We start from the raw sequence: 16,289 nt of genomic DNA on the forward strand, positions 1-16,289 counted from the left end.
CTGTTTGTCCTATTCCCAGGGAAAATAAGAAGCAGCTCTTCCCACTTCCAAAACAGTGGTTTTTAAACTTAAGTGTGAGGACTTCCCTGTGGTCCAGTGGTAAAGAATCCACCTTCCAATGAAGGGGACGTGGGTTCGATCCCTGGTCGGGGAACTAAGATCCCAGATGCCGCGGGGCAACTGAGCCCACGCGCCACAACTACTGAGCTTGTGCGCCTTAGCAAGAGAGCCCGCGTGCAACAACTAAGACCCAATGCAGCCAAAAAGAAGAAAGAAGGAAAATAATAAATATAATTTTTTAAATGTCTAATATATGCACACAGATCATCTGGGGAACATGTTAAGATACAGCCTGCTCCACATATTCTGATTGTGTAGGTCTAGAACGGAGATCAAGAGTCTGCATTTTAAGTAAGTACCCCAGGCAATTCAAAATAGGTTGTCCATGGACTGTTACTTTTAGAAACACACAGCTCAGATCCCATACTTTAATGTAATTAAGGACCTTTATTCTTTCTTTCTTAATATTCTTAATATATTTTAAAATATTCTTAAATATCAATAGTTCTAATTCCCTGAATTGTTTTAAGACATATTTTTCAATAGTTAATGATTTTTATTTCATCCTCTGGCTTTGCTACAGTTATCCACCGTTCACATAAATTGCAAATTATGTCCATTTTGGAAAGTTCAAGGGCTTTAGACCTTACTACTTCTAGGTGTGTGAACCTGGACAGAATACTTACCTGTCCCGATCGCTGCTTACCCCCGTTTCCTTACCTGTGAAATGAAGTTAAACTACACAAAATTCGTAGGGTTTTTGGGAGGCTTGTGCCTGGCACATATTAGGCACATATTAAAAGTTTATTCCTTTCCCAAACTGAATGTAATGTAGCAAACACGTTAGTTCACAGTCTTTTTAATTTCTTTGTTTGTTTTCCTTTTTTTTTTTCTTCTTTAAGTTAATGGCTTTTAGGTTTAAGGTTGCTTAGAGGGAATCCTTCTCAGGCCTTTCTTCATTCTAGTCAGGAGATTGAAGCTCTCTTATTTGCTTGTAACAGAATGGTTTTTGTATCTTGTGAATAAGCTTCAAAGAGCATCAAAAGCCAGATCTGGAAAGAGCTGGTTTAATTTAATTTAATTAAATTTTAAATTTAATTTTAAATTTAATTAAATTTTAAATTTAATTTTAATTTAAAAGTACTGGTTTAATTTGGTGCTGTGCAGCTTGACGATGTTTTCAATATTCGTTGCTGCTAATTCAGAGTGTTTTGCCAGACCTGTTCATGTATGGTTTTATAACTAAGTTTTAAAAGATTTGGACACAGTTTATAAGCATTACTCATTTTAAGAGTTTTTAAAGGGATAAAGTCATTTTATTTGATTATTTATTTATTTATTTATTTAGGCTGCGCCTGACCTTCACTGCGGCATGCAGCATCTATTTAGTTGCAGCTCGCGGACTTCTTAGTTGTGGCATGAGGGCTTCTCTTAGTTGCAGCATGCGGACTTCTTAGTTGCGGCATGCATGCGGGATCTAGTTCCCCGACCAGGGATCAAACCTGGGCCCCCGTGCACTGGCAGCGCAGAGTCTTACCCATTGGACCACCAGGGAAGTCCCCAAAGGGATATGGTCATTTTAGACTCAAGAGTAGAATATTAGTAACAGTCATTAGCTTTTTAAAATAAACTTACATCCTAATATAAAGTACAGCACATGCAAACAAATACCTGGGCCTGTATTAATTGATAGAATTCAAGGATATGGTTGGAATTGCAAAAATGTCCATTAACATATAATCCTTTGCATTAAGGTGCCTATTTGAATATAGCCCATTAAATCTTAAATGCTATATAATGACAGACTTTATTATAGTCTGGTCCAAAGACCTTTAACTTTCTAAACTGGCACCAACACAGTAGTTTTCAGCTTGTTTGTACTGGTGGCACCCTTTGGGGTTTTATTTTTGGCATTACACTGGAGGTTGAAAGTTTCAAGTAACACTAAACAAATTGGCTATCATTACGAACACGCTCTCTAGCAGAATGATAGTGTCTCCCAGAATCTAGATAGCATCCACAGTCACTTGTCACCTGGTGGCCCTGTAGCCCTGTGTCTCCAGGCGATGGGAACTGCTGTGTCTTCTTAGGTGCCTATGAGGCCTGACCTGGTACTACAACACAAACCATAGGTCCCTTACTTGCAGTAGAAACACATTTTGTACATGCATCAGAATCTGACAGGACATCTCTAAAAAGTTAATGACACCCTGGCTGAGAAACCCTGTGATATACACTAGTCACATCCAGTCCAATGTTGAACTGTCCTGTACTAGTTTTGGCAGACCTGAGTGAAGATCTTGTTACTTAGTCATTCCTGGTGTACTGAAGATACCCAGGTTTTTGTCACTGCAGGTTAGGCTAGACCACGAATGAGTCCAGCTTTGCCTCTAGAGCTGATCACCGTAGCTGGGGTCTCTTGACCAAGGCTGCTTCTGAAACATATGACAACCTTAGTTATTTAACCAAAGATATAGATATCCAAAGCTTTAATTTACTTGGAATTTATTCTTGGTGGGAAGGGGCTGCATAATCCACTGGTTAGGAGCCTGATCCTTGGAGCTAGGTAGACCTGGGTTGAGTCCAGCTCTGCCTGTTTCCAGCCATAGGACTTCGGGCGAGGTGCTTGACTTCTCTAAACTTCAGATTTTTACCGGAAGAATCAGATAATAATTCTGTTTTCCTCACAGGATAGTTGTGCAAATGCAATGTGGTAATGAACAGAGGGTGCTTCTCACAAGAGTCTGACTCATAGTAAGATCTCAATACATGTCAGCTCTTAGTATTCATGTGCTCTAAGATGTGTACTAACTTCATTTTTCTCTCTATTGCAATTTAGTTATCTAACACTGTTTAGATAACTTCACTTTCCTATAGTTACTGAAATTTATCTGATTTTATTTATTTATTTATTTTTGGCTGCATTGGGTCTTCGTTGCTGCCAGCGGGCTTTCTCTAGTTGCGGTGAGCGGGGGCTACTCTTCGTTGAGGTGCACGGGCTTCTCTTTGCGGTGGCTTCTCTTGTTGCAGAGCACGGGCTCTAGGTGTGCAGGCTTCAGTAGTTGTGGTGCACAGGCTTAGTTGCTCTGTGGCATGTGGGATCTTCCTGGACCGGGGCTTGAACCTATGTCCCCTGCATTGGCAGGCGGACTCTCAACCACTGCGCCACCAGGGAATCCCGGCAGGTGGATTCTTAACCACTGCGCCACCAAGGAAGTCCCTATCTGATTTTTATTAAATTATTTGATATGATTGGATTCCATATGGTTTCCCACTGATCTGGATTTCCAGTTTTGTGCCAAGGAACACATTATTGTGATTACTGTTGTTTATTATGTTGTTATATTTTATGATATTGTCTTATCATTAGTTATAAAAATATTTGAGCCAAGTACAGCAATGAAATGGATTTTAAACAATGGCCCCCCGTGGCACACACCAAACAAGGGAAGACTTCTCTGTTGAAGAACATGAGGCTTCTTAAAGAAGGGACACAGGCCATGACCCTGATGAGATCTCATTGTGGAGACTAAGCTCCCTTTACAAATTATCAGAAGTTATGTTTGAATTTGAACTTGCCCATCTCTTTTGTCTCCTAGTCTGGATGTACGATTTGACAAATGTGTTGCAAACTTGTGTAGCTGTAATGTGGTTGCAGCTCTGATTATTCATTCCTCAGACACCCATTGAGTTAGCCTGAATCACAGTAAGCTCACTGAGTATAAATGAGACCAGAATTGATAATTCCAGAGGAATTTGCATTATTCACCAACAGTCTAGGGACATTGGGTTCGCCAGGGCACCGCGCCCAGTGGAACTCACTTGGCCTTAAGTGGTGCAGGTTGGGGGCACCTCCTGCCACAGAGATGCAGGCCTGCCCTCCCCAACTGCCGTAGTTGTCGGTGTCTTTCTTGGGATGTTAGGACCGCACTTCCCAACGTTGAGAACCCGTGAATGCCGCGCTTAAAATAACCACCCTCTCTTTCCTTAACCTAGAAATTGGCGGGACCTCGGTTTCGGACCGCGGTAACGGTCCAGGGCCGGCCTAGGCCTTGAGAACGCCGGGAAGCTCTGGGTCCGGGCGCGGCGCGGCGCGGAGAGGGTTAAGGCGGCGGGGGCGGGCCTCGCGGGCCGGGCTCCTGGCCCTTTGTTAACAGGCGCGTCCGGAGCGGAGACCGAGACGCGGCCGCGGCCACGGGCGGGCGCGCGGGGCGGCGGGGAGGCGGCATGGCGGGGCCGCGGGGGCCCGGGAGGGCAGGCAGGGCCAGCCGGGAGAGCCGGGCTTGAGCCGCGCCGCGGAGCCAGCCCAGGGCGCCGGCCTCGACGCCGCCGGCACGCGAAAATGTTGGAAATTTGCTTGAAGTTGGTGGGCTGCAAATCCAAGAAGGGGCTCTCGTCCTCCTCCAGCTGTTACCTGGAAGGTAAGCGCGGGGCCGGCGCCGGGACTGGGTCTAGGAGGCCGCGTGTCCGCCGCCGGGCCTTCCTAGGCCTCGCCCGCCCGCCCGCGCGCGTTCCCTCCTCTTCCTCTCCCTCCCTCTCCCTCCCTCTCCCTTTCTCGCCCTTTCTGTTTCTCACTCTTTCTCTTTCTTTCTTTTTCTTTCCCTCGCCCGCCCCTGGGCGCTGCCGCGAGCCGGGAGGGTGCGGGGCTCCGGCCCCCGCGCACTCACCGCGGCAGAGCCCATGTCGGGAGGGCGAAGTCGCGGGCCCCGGGCTGCGGGGCTCTGCCCGAAAGTTGGGGAAAGCAAACTCTACAGGCCTGAACGGCCTTGTGAGCCCACGTTGTGGAATTTCCACCGTTAATTAGGAATTATGTGTCAAAAAGGTCAACCCGTGTTTGTGAAACATATGATTTTCATTAAGTCTCGTGTACAAAGAGCACACGGCTCTACCATTTATGGATACAGAATTTCAAGTGATCTTCCTCCTCCCCCCCCCCACCCCTTATCTACGGACCACGAAGAGGTCTTAGGAATCCTCTCACTTTTGCGGGGCGAAAAGAAAAGTTACACCGCATTTTAAGAAGGTATTTTGAATGAGTCCAGGGTACTTGGGAGGGAGGAGGATAACCTCCTGTTAAGTTCCTTCGGTAAAGCCTCAGAGCCCGGAGCGGTTCACTTTCGCCCTCTTTCCATTCTACTCTCCTTTTCTTCTCTAATCCCATTTTTTTCTTTCCTGTTTATTTGTCTTTGTTTTCTGTCTTAGTAAGGTGACAACTGAAAAAAAAAAAAAAGCGCCAACTGAGTATGATGAGTGGACCTCATTTTGTAGCTTCAGAGTGAATCTGAAATTTATCTGATTTGGGGACTGGTCATCCCAGACTGCTTGCTTTCAGCAGAAAGGCTAATTGTACTTCAGAGATGTAATCCTGCTTGCATTTGTTTGTCATTTTCATTCAGGACTTGAAATAGGAATAGAAATGTAAAGCTCATTTTAGAACAAGTAGAATTTCTGCTGCCGTAGTGCCATGAAGTTTTAATGTTTTTCTTTTTAAAATGAAGGCGAAGTAAACGGAGGCCTTGTTAATCGTCTAACCTAGTTTTCTTTTCTTTCCAACTTTTTGACTTGAGGGTCTGCCTGAAGTCACATACATGTGCAGCTCAAACCATAAACTCCAGTGATACAGGTGCCCCTCTTGCCGTGAGATGTGTATATTGTTAGCCCAGGGTTAGTCCCTTGGAGAAGATGCATCCAGATGGAGTGGGCTCACAAAATCTAGCGTTTAGAGGGGAAGATGGTTTATTTGTCCCTAAAAGTTGGCATCTGAGCAGCCAAAATCATCTTCAGTTAATATGTTGCTTACTTTCCAAGTTGCTCAAAATTCTGGACACATTCTCATTTACATCTGTAACGAGTTAGTGTTAGGCATTACCGTCTCCATTTTGCAGATGGATACTTAAGGCAGAGTAGATGAATGGGCTTTTGTAACTGCAGTGATGGAAGAAAGGTTAGGTCACAGCGATGCTGTGACATTGTTTTGTTTTCCTGGGAGTAAACAGGAGATTTAGTTCTTACCTGGCTGGTCTAATTATTGTTTTGGGGGAGGGGAGACAAAATCCAATGCTTATTCCAGCATGTCTTGAAATAATGTTGACTGTCAAGTCTCAAAAAAAAAAAAAATTCTGATTACAGCAGACTGCCTTGCATTAGGCTTCATCTAGGAAGGTATCACGCTAGAAATTCTTTTTTGTGACTGAGTTTTCCTTCTTTCATTGTTATGGTTAATCGGAGAAAGTAAACGGAATTACTGTTTTGTAGTTGAGAGAATTTAACAAACCTCAGTGATCGTTTCTTAAAGACTGGATGTGCTATTAGTCGCTTGGGAAAAACACTTGCCAACATCTGGATAAGTAATCCAGGCTTTTTGTTTTTACTGACATCCTCAATCAATCAGTCAGTGTTTAATTGACATGCACTAGGGACCCAGGCATCCCAAGTCACGGAGAAAATTGAATATGGTCAAGTTTTCCATTCTATCAGAGAAAGTTCAACCATAAATGCAACTTGATCACGCATCTGTTGCTACTTGGGCCTAGCTGTCAAAGCAACAATTATTACATGCTTACTGTGTTCCAAGCACTGTTTCAGCATTCTGTATGATTTAATTTGCTTATTTCTCATGATGGCCCTTTGGTTACTTCCATTTTATAGATGAGGAAGCTGAGGCATCTGAAAGTTAGGAAACATGTCTAAGGTCACAGAGCTAGCACGTGGTGGTGCTGGGATTTGAACCCTTGCTGTCTGGCTCCAAAGAGCCCAGTTTTAGCCAGTCTATGCTTTACCAGCTGTGACTGTTTATATCCTTTGGAACTCTCTGTGGATGTTAAAATGGTATCTTCAGAAACACTCTAAAGCCTGAAACAAGGATATTCTTTTTTTCTCTTCTAGAAGCCTAATACTGATAAAAATGATTACCTTTAGCAGTAGATGTATATTAAAATAGCTGTACATCATAAAAAATTCTAAATAGGAGAGTGAAAAGAAAATTCTGTCCTTTATCCAGTTTCCCTACCCAGCAGCCTCACTTGAGTTTCTTGTGTGTCCTTCTAGAAACATTTTATGCATATATAAGCATTTATAGCATTTAAATTTTGTGCTCCAACTTTGTGAAAGTATATGTTTATAGCAGTAACTATTCACCATGACCACATTTTGCTTTACAATCTTAGGTTTACTTCAAGCACTGAATTTTCTGATTCTTTCTTCCCTCTCCTAGAGGTGCGAAAGAAAACATGAACATTAGCCAATTGAATTCTTTTTTTTTCCGGTTTACTTTGATTTATTCATGTATTTGTGTTTGCGTATATTGTGCATGAATGTTGTACATGGGCATGCTGGTTCTGTACTGTGGAATCAAAAACTAATGTCTGTGAAGTGAACTCTTCCTGAACTTTCAAAATTTATTTTAAGGGCCCACTTTTAAACGCTTCTTTTCAGCAGTTAACTTTCTGGTGAATGCTTTATGTGGCGCCAGCCACGCAGATACACTTTTAGAACTTATGCCTCAGAGAAGCTTAAGCTCTCTTTCTAAATACTCTCTTCTGAGGTCATCAGATACTTCCCTTGTTTAGTAACAAAGAAAATCTGAAGCTCTTTCTGTAACCAAATAGAAAGCCAGTCAGTCCTTTTCATTTGGGGTTACGTTGAAATTGTTGAGCATTTATGATGTGACAGTTCTTTGGCACCAAGCACTTCATAGACATCCTCACTTCATCCTCATACCAACGCTATGAGGTTTCTAGAGAAGAGGAGGAAGAAGGGCCCCAGTTCACTCTGGTTGGAAATACTTTTGAATTTGGAGTCAGGCGATCCCAGTTTTCATCTCTCAGCTTTTCTGTTTTCTTACCTCTAAAGACCGAGAGAACAAACATTCTGTCCAGCCCACCTTCAAGGATTGTTTTGAGGATCTAGGAGATGATTCAAGGGAAAGTGTTGAGACCAATAAAGTGCTAAACGTATGTATTTATACTGATGTGAGGTTCTTTTGAGATGTCCTTAAATCAAGGCAGTGTTATGGCCAGGGTATTGCCAAGGTCCCATTCTCACGTGAAGCGCGCAGCTCTGGAGCCAGCCCGCCTGGGCTCAGATGCCAGCCGGGGCCCAGATGCTGGTGACCATGGGCACGTTGCTCTCTGAGCCTGGTGTTCTCATTTTTAAAATAAGGCTCAGAGTAGTCCCTACCTTCTTGAGTTGGGAGATTCACATGAGAGATTTCATTTAAATTGTTTAGCACAGAGCAAGATGTTTACAAATGTTAGCTGTTGTCATTTTAAGTAAATATTTCACAGCCTAAAATGTTGGCATTGCCAATTTCTCTAATGGCTGAAGTGTGATGGTAGAATAGAGCTAAACCCACCCATAGTTTTTCTTGTTGTTAAGAAAACAGTTTGTTTCCAAGTTTGCTTTGATGCATATAATTAATACTCCCTGTCCTTGGTTTTAAGGAAAAGTATCTTCCCTTCCTCTGACGCTTTTTTTTTTTAATAAATTTATTTATTTTTTGGCTGCGTTGGGTCTTCATTGCAGCATGTGGGCTTTCTCTAGTTGCGGTGAGCGGGGGCTACTCTTTGTTGCGGTGCGCAGGCTTCTCTTGTTGTGGAGCACGGGCTCTAGGCGCACGGGCTTCAGTAGCTGTGGCTCGTGGGCTCTAGAGCGCAGGCTCAGTAGTTGTGGCGCATGGGCTTAGTTGCTCCGCGGCATGTGGGATCTTCCCGGACCAGGGCTCGAACCTGTGTCCCCTGCATAGGCAGGAGGATTCTTAACCACTGCGCCACCAGGGAAGTCCTCTGACCCTTTCTTATTCCCATGGTGAATATTTTAATTGTGGAAGAAAAATCCCATTGGTTCATGGTTGGCATCTTATTTCTTCTCTCTAGAGGCAGTATTTCCACAGCTCCAAACATATGAAAACTGAAAATTTCATACTACTTATTACCTTTATTGCAAAATCAAATAGTAATTTTGCCAGTGTAATCACTGGTCTGAAATAGAAACAGGAAAAATTATTGATGGGTAGGTTTTTAAAATCCATAACATTGTATAACATGATGACTATAGTTAACAATACTGTATTGTTTATTTGAAAATGGCTAAGAGAGTAGATCTTAAACTTAAAAGTTCTCATCACAAGGAAAGTAATTTGTAACTATGTATGGTGATGGATGTTAACTAAATTTCTTGTGGTAGTCATTTCACAATATATACATATATCAAATCATTACGTTGTACACCTTAAACTCATACGATGTTGTATGTCAATTATATCTCAATAAAACTGGAAAAAAGTAAAACCAAAAATATGTATAACAAGAACTGAAGATCAGATGAGACATTGGAAGGATTTAACTTTTCCTCTGTAATGGTGAATCATAATTAAACACCCAGAAGAATGACTTATAAAATAAATTCTTAGGTTAGTTGTGTTTCGTTTTGTTTTGTTTTGTTTTTGCAGTATGCGGACCTCTCACTGTTGTGGCCTCTCCCGTTGCGGAGCACAGGCTCCGGACGTGCAGGCTCAGCGGCCATGGCTCACGGGCCCTGCCACTCCGCGGCATGTGGGATCTTCCCGGACCGGGCCACGAACCCGCGTCCCCTGCATCGGCAGGCGGACTCTCAACCACTGTGCCACCAGGGAAACCCTTGTTTTGTTTTTTACTTTTTTTAGTGGAAAACTTTTAAACCTGTAACAAAAGCAGACAGCATAATGAACTTCCTTGTACTCATCGCCCATCTTTAACATTTATCACTTATGGTCAGTCTTGTTTTCTTACCTAAACCATTTGGAAGAATAGCTTGCTAGTTACTGACTTTTGTGAGACTGACTTCGTCCTTGGATAATGACAGTTGTTATTCTCTGAAATTGGTTTTCAAATCCTTCTTTCTTTTTCATTCATTCATTCATTTATGGCTGCGGTGGGTCTTCGTTGCTGTGCGCAGGCTTTCTCTAGTTGCGGCAAGCGGGGGCTACTCTTCGTTGCGGTGTGTGGGTTTCTCATTGCGGTGGCTTCTCTTGTTGTGGAACACGGGCTCTAGGCGCGTGCGCTTCAGTAGTTGTGGCACGCGGGCTCAGTAGTTGTGGCTTGCGGGCTCTAGAGCGCAGGCTCAGTAGTTGTGGCGCACGGGCTTAGTTGCTCCACAGCATGTGGGATCTTCCCAGACCAGGGCTCGAACCCGTGCCCCCTGCATTGGCAGGCGGATTCTTAACCACTGCGCCACCAGGGAAGCCCTCAAATCCTTCTTTCTTAATCCACACCTTCGATACTTTGTTATACTGTATGTTGGGTGGTGGTGATAGAGAAGACAGACAGAGGAGAGAGATACAGACAGACTGGGAGACAAAGACAAGAAGTCAAGATAAGAGGGAAGGAAAGGGTGGGGGCTGGGACAGGGGCAGAGTGGGGATGGAGGTTGGCAGGGAAGAGATCCAGAGATGAGAAGGAAAAAGAGCCAGATCATGAGAGAGCAGTGCTGGAGACTGAGTGACACCGACAGACTGACAGACAGACAGGTGGCTTGTGGATGGGTAACTGGAGGGAGAGCAGGTGAGTCACTTCACCTCTGCTTCCACTTCGTGCCCTCTCAACTGCACTCGGTACTAGCTGTTATTCACTCACGTTCAGTGACATAAACTTTAGCCTTATTACTCTTAAATTCTCTTTGGAGACCTAATCCTTATCAGTCTCACCAGTCCTCAAATTTACCTGATAGCATTGTACATTGAATACCTTAAAATTTAATTTAAAGGTGGGCCATGAGTAGAACTAGCCATTGCTTTTTGGAGCCAAAATGCCTGTTTGGGGGTCATGTTCACTTACTCCAGTTAGCAATAGGAATAATAATGGCCAATGAGACCTTCTGGGGAACTTGCCTGCCATTGGGCAGCCCCTTCACTTAAGTCGGGTCTAAACTGGCCCAGGAGCCTTGATGATGCTTCAAAAGAGAACAGGCATTGTGAAATGAGTGCTTTCAAGCCATCCCAGGCCTGGCAGGCAGAGGGGGAGGCTTTCAGTCTGTTGCAAATGGCCTGTGACAGAGTAAAAATGCTCTTATGGTTAGCAGGCTCACTGTGGACAGTTTGCATCTGGGCCAGTACAGGGATTCATGGAACCTTTCTTCGCCCACAGACAAGAAGTGTGTGGAGGCATCGGATCTCACCAGGTGTCTGCCTGTTAGGAGACTGTAACAAATCCTATTTCTTTTGAAAGCACAGAGAAATGTACTTTCCTGTTACATCTTGTTTTAGGATCTTGGCCATGGTTTACATTCCATTAAAAAGTTACTGTATTTCCTAGATCTTTATAAAAGTTTTCCTGGTCAGGTTGCATTTGCTTTTCATCTTTACTGTCTGTCATTTCTGCTTTTCTTAATTCAGGTTAACAGATAATTAAGGTGCACTCTTCAATCATGACTTAATATTTTTACCTTCTTGCTAAAGACAAACGAGTACAGGGTGTTCTTACACCTGAGTTCATTTTAAGAAACACTGAGCGGTGGTGCTGTAGGTCGTGCATTGCATTAGGCAGGTGCTGAAGACTCTGATAAGAATGCTTGGTCTCTGCCCCAAAGGAATTCACATTATTGTGGTAACAATAATAAGAGAAGGAATACTTATCCTGTAGTGCAGTGCCCTGGTGCCAGGTACCACTCCCGCATTTGTGCAGAAATTCTCTGCATGCAGTATGCGTTGAGCCCTCCTGACAGCCCAGCTAGGTTGAAACCATCGTGCAGTTGAGAAACTGAGGCTCAGAAATTAATATCTTAAAGACATGGTGGGCTGAGATTTGAACAAGGCTTGTCCACCCTGGAGCCCAGGCTTACTGTACTGCAAGGGACATGGGAACAGATTCCTTACTGTGTCCCTATCAGACACCAAGTGCTCCCCAGATGAGGTGAAGGGGAAGTAGTCAACGGGAGGAGAGGCGGTAGGGAGGCAGAAGGACCCGTCAGAGGTTTCCTAGAGGACGTGAGGGCGCAGGATACGGAGTGGGCTGGGAAGGCATTCCAGGGGGAGTGACTGGCCCTTGTCCAGGTGCACACAGCTGAGGCAGCAACAGGGAAACTGCAAGGCATTTGGGGAGGCTGGGGGAAGAGTGGGTGTCGGCGGCGGGGGGAAGGTGCTGCTTCTGGAGCGCCGACTTCTCCTGTAGAGGTGGTGGCAGTAACAAGCCCAGCCGTTTTCTGAGGGCCCGTTTTACTCGCTAGGAGCAGTGTCGCCTGCATTATGGGCAAACTGCCGCTATCCTGCGAGGCACATGATAGCACTGTTCCTTCTGTTGCCGCAGGTGACAGCGCTAGTATTGATAAATGTGACTGAGCGTTGACAGGCAGAGCTGCCTCCCAAGGTTTCTGTTCTGCCTCTTGGCCAGCAGCCATCTCAGTGGGTTTTAACAGAAGAGTGACTTGGTCAGATCTGCATTTTAGAACGACTGCTCTGGTGGCAGTGTGGAGGTGGAATGAAGGTGGGGGTCGAAGGGGGAAACCAGTCAAGGGTGTGGTGGGGCGTGGAAAGTACGGGACTGATCAGAGGTTTAGGGGGGAAGGTGGCCAGGCTGTGGGTGTGCACTTACTGGGATGAGGGAGAGGGGGTGTGTGTGAATGATGGGGTTGAGAATGGTTTGAAGACGGTAGGGTCTTATTTTACAGTGGTCTTTATACTTCATTGGCAGTAACTGTAGACTTCTTTGACAGTAGATTCTTAGAAGGTGACACAAAATTCCTTTTATTTTTTTGCTTTCTGGTGGAGGGAGGGGGGCAGGGACTCTGTACCTTCAGAAGAGAGCACTGTGTATCTGGACTGCCGATGGGGACAGAGGTTAGGATGGAGAATTCTGTTTTCTAAAATTGGCTAGAACATTATAATGTAAAAAGATTCCCAGACACAGTTAGACCTTGGGCTAATTTAAATAACTTTATTTTTTAACTTTTATTTTTTAAAGGAGATTTCTCTAAGAAACCCATTCAATTTATTACCTACAATGCCCCTAAGTGGGAAGTAATACAACTGCATTTATCTAAAAAGAAAACTGAATAATGCGGGCTTTGAGCTAATTTATTGCAGCGCCCTTTCTAGGCCCCTCTCCCTGTCAGGTTACTGGGGTTCTAGTGAACCAAATCTGTCGTGTAGCAGTTGTGAACCTGCAAGGCCCTCGGGGTCTGGCGTGGAATTCGGAGCCTCCATGTCCTTGGATGGAAAAATATTAAAACTTTATTTCACTAAACATAACTGAAAATTAGTATATTATTCTTTTGAGAACGTAGGTAACAAACCACAGTAATATTAGCAGTACTTGTGACTTTGCCACCAGTAGAAATCAGATATTTTCATATCATGTAACAATTGTAATTATTACTTACACTCATCACCACTTTGAACTGACAGTAGCTACTACTAGAGCTTGTTATTTAAGGTGTTAATAAAGGAACATATATTTAATGCATTAATAAAGAAGCACCGTATCACAAATTACTTCTTTAAAAATATTTTGAGGACTGTTTCAGTAGAGTTGTTTTCCTTTGCAGTGCTGCATATGTATTTGATGCAGTTACAAACTGTATTCTGAGAAGGAGTCCCTGGGCATCACCAGGGGGTCCACAACACAGCCCAACTGAAGACCCCTCCCTTAGCAGCCTTGGTGTGTCAGGCTAGCCGTGGGTCCCTGTGTTAATAACCCTGCTTCTCTTGCCAGGCACGGTCTCGTTCAGGGTCCACCTCCTTCCTACTGAGCTCGCCCCCCTCACAACTCCTGGCCCTCAGTGTCCGTGTCCTTATCAATTAATCCGCAGGACAGCGCCCATCTTCTATTAGACTTTTGCTTTGAGGGTGTGTCAGTTTTCATGAACTGTGTTTCTCCCACAAGGAGCAGAGGCTGTGTGATGATTCCTTGCATCGTTACCACGTTGCCCTACCCCTGCTCCCCAGCAGCTGACACAGTGTTTTGGGGCGCTGGGAACATTTTGTTCAGAGTGAGAACTTAATGCCAAGGCTATATTCAGCTAAACTTGTTTTTTTTTTAATAATTTTAACTGCTCCGGGTGAGGGTGTAAATTACAAAATAAAGGACCATGTAGAATGTAGATAAAATGGCTTTCATCGAGTTCAGATTGTGGGAAATAATACTTTTCCTCTAAGCTCATATCATAAAAAGTTGTATTAGACTGTTAAATAGTCTGAGCGTGATCTCATCAGCTGGAACCGAGTATGAAATAAAACACGAAGGCTTCCTTCTTTTCTGAAGGATCTGTTTTATAGATTTTTAAATTACAGAGATTCCTTGAGCTAGAGCATAATAATGCAGGGCCCACAAAGGAAATGAGACTAAAGCAACCAGGGTTTCAATGATTGAATGTGAGCAAAAGTGAAGGGAATGTTTATCACCCGCGACACGCCCCACCCTCGCGCCCCTCCCCCACCCTGAACCCCAGTGAGAGCCCCAGTGTGGATAGTAATGACTGCCACGGAGCTGGCTGCTCTCACTCTAGAAGGAACCGTGACCTTGGGCACGAGCAGCGCCAACAGGAAGGTAGGAAGCTTCCCAGGGATGTTTTTCCTGGAGGTGAAGTCTCCCCTCCCCTCCCCTCGGGACTGCAGTAGCACATTACTTCCTCCTGCTTTTTGCCAGTGGCAGCTCCAGCAGCAGCCCCTGAAAGTCTAGACAGATATGCCATATGGGAGAATCTTTTGTAAACATTTTTGATCAGTGACTCACAACTTTAAGAAAGGATTATCTTTGTATAAAATGCTCTTTAAATTGTACTTTAAAGACCCAAGCTATTTTCTTAGAATACTGTCCAAATAAGTTAATCACGCACAGATCCAGCGCATTCTGTGGCATTGTTCTTACAGAATTTTCAGTTTGCTATTCTCATGGTTGGAGCCATAGCTTTTTAGAGCTTTGGAGGCATGTTTTTAGATAGCACCATTCTTGGTATATGACTTTTCCTGAGTTTTGTTGGTGAGTAGGAACCTTTTCATTAAAGATGTGGTGAAATAACAAAAGGATTTTCAATGAGATGGGAGACATTTTTGAAGATATAAAAATATTTTAAAAATATAACTCAGGATGCTGCAGAAAACGTTAACTAAACTTCTTAAGAATAATAGATGCTAAGATTCCTTTTTCCATTGGCAGAACAGAAGAGGGGAGCTGTTCGGGGCATCCTTTTTTAATGAATCCTTTGAGCTTCTTTAGGGGGTCTAACCTGGGACTGGCAGGAAGTTCATGTATTAAGCAAGGAAGATTTAAGTACATTCTGCAACTTTGGCCTTGTAAACTGTGATCATTTTTAAGGTTGACAAGCATAGTTCACTGTGAAATGAAGCAAGGAACTTGGCATTTATACATTGTGAGTCAATTTTGACATCAGCCTGGATTGGGAATTCACTGGAAGGTTTTGGTGTTCGACTGTGGCTACACTTCGGTGTCTCGATCCAGAGGCAAGCATGAGCAATACTTCCCTTTGGGCTTTGGCCATTAATTTGTGGAATGGAGCAAGAATTGGAGAGGAAAATTGAAAGGCTGCCTTGGATTTCCTGACGTCCTGTTGAATCAAAAAGCTGTGGGAGGCCCTTTCCTTCCTGACAAAGGCCTCATCCCCTCACATGAAATTCTCAGCATCTGTCTCCACGTTAGGGACAGTCCCTCTTTAACCCATACTTTTAAGTCGACAGTCACCCCTGAGCCAGTATCTGTGTTCTGCCTATTCCAGGTGTTTTCCAGGCTACTTCCCCTGATTATGTAACTTTGATCAAATCCAGATGCTGCAGAATGTTTGATAGAAGAGGTCAAATGGCATTTGAGAAGAAAAGCATTTCTGTATTCATGACTTTGCTTTAATTTCCTGTGTGGGCCTGGTCCGCGCAAGTCGTGTGCTCATGGCCACGAAGTTGGGACACTGGAGGGGAATGCACACATACTTTCTCAGGACAGCTTGAGGAGATTCCCTCCCCACCCTGTGTACTTTTTCATGTTAGATGATCAATTATATAAGTGTCCGCTGGCTTCTATATATCACAGGTTTTTTTATTTTTGTAATTGTTTTCTGATTATAAAAACAATCCACATTCATTGTGAGACATATGCCAAAATACAGAAAAGAATAAAGAAAACTTAAAATGTTCGTAATCCCACCACCCCAAGTTAAATTACTGTTAATGGTACTGTTAACATGCTACCATGCATTAACTACTGTTCACATTTTGATATAGTTCCTTCTGGACTTTTTTTCAATTTTTA

The 16,289-nt window shown here is 43.8% G+C and overlaps 1 protein-coding gene across 3 annotated transcripts in view; it reads left to right on the top strand.

The window, feature by feature from the left end:
- Positions 1 to 16,289, top strand: part of ABL1 (ABL proto-oncogene 1, non-receptor tyrosine kinase) — a 133,690-nt gene that overhangs the window by 84,818 nt on the left and 32,583 nt on the right. The window contains exon 1 of one of the 3 annotated variants that reach the window (XM_019920220.3): positions 3,924 to 4,481. The exons of the other annotated variants lie outside the window; for them this stretch is intronic. Coding sequence (XP_019775779.1) covers positions 4,403 to 4,481 — 79 coding nt within the window. The 5' untranslated portion in view covers positions 3,924 to 4,402. Of the gene's footprint in view, positions 1 to 3,923; positions 4,482 to 16,289 lie in introns of those variants that run through there. 3 annotated transcript variants of the gene reach the window in all.

Source organism: Tursiops truncatus, chromosome 6 (genome assembly GCF_011762595.2).
Source record: "Tursiops truncatus isolate mTurTru1 chromosome 6, mTurTru1.mat.Y, whole genome shotgun sequence".
Taxonomy (NCBI): domain Eukaryota; kingdom Metazoa; phylum Chordata; class Mammalia; order Artiodactyla; family Delphinidae; genus Tursiops; species Tursiops truncatus.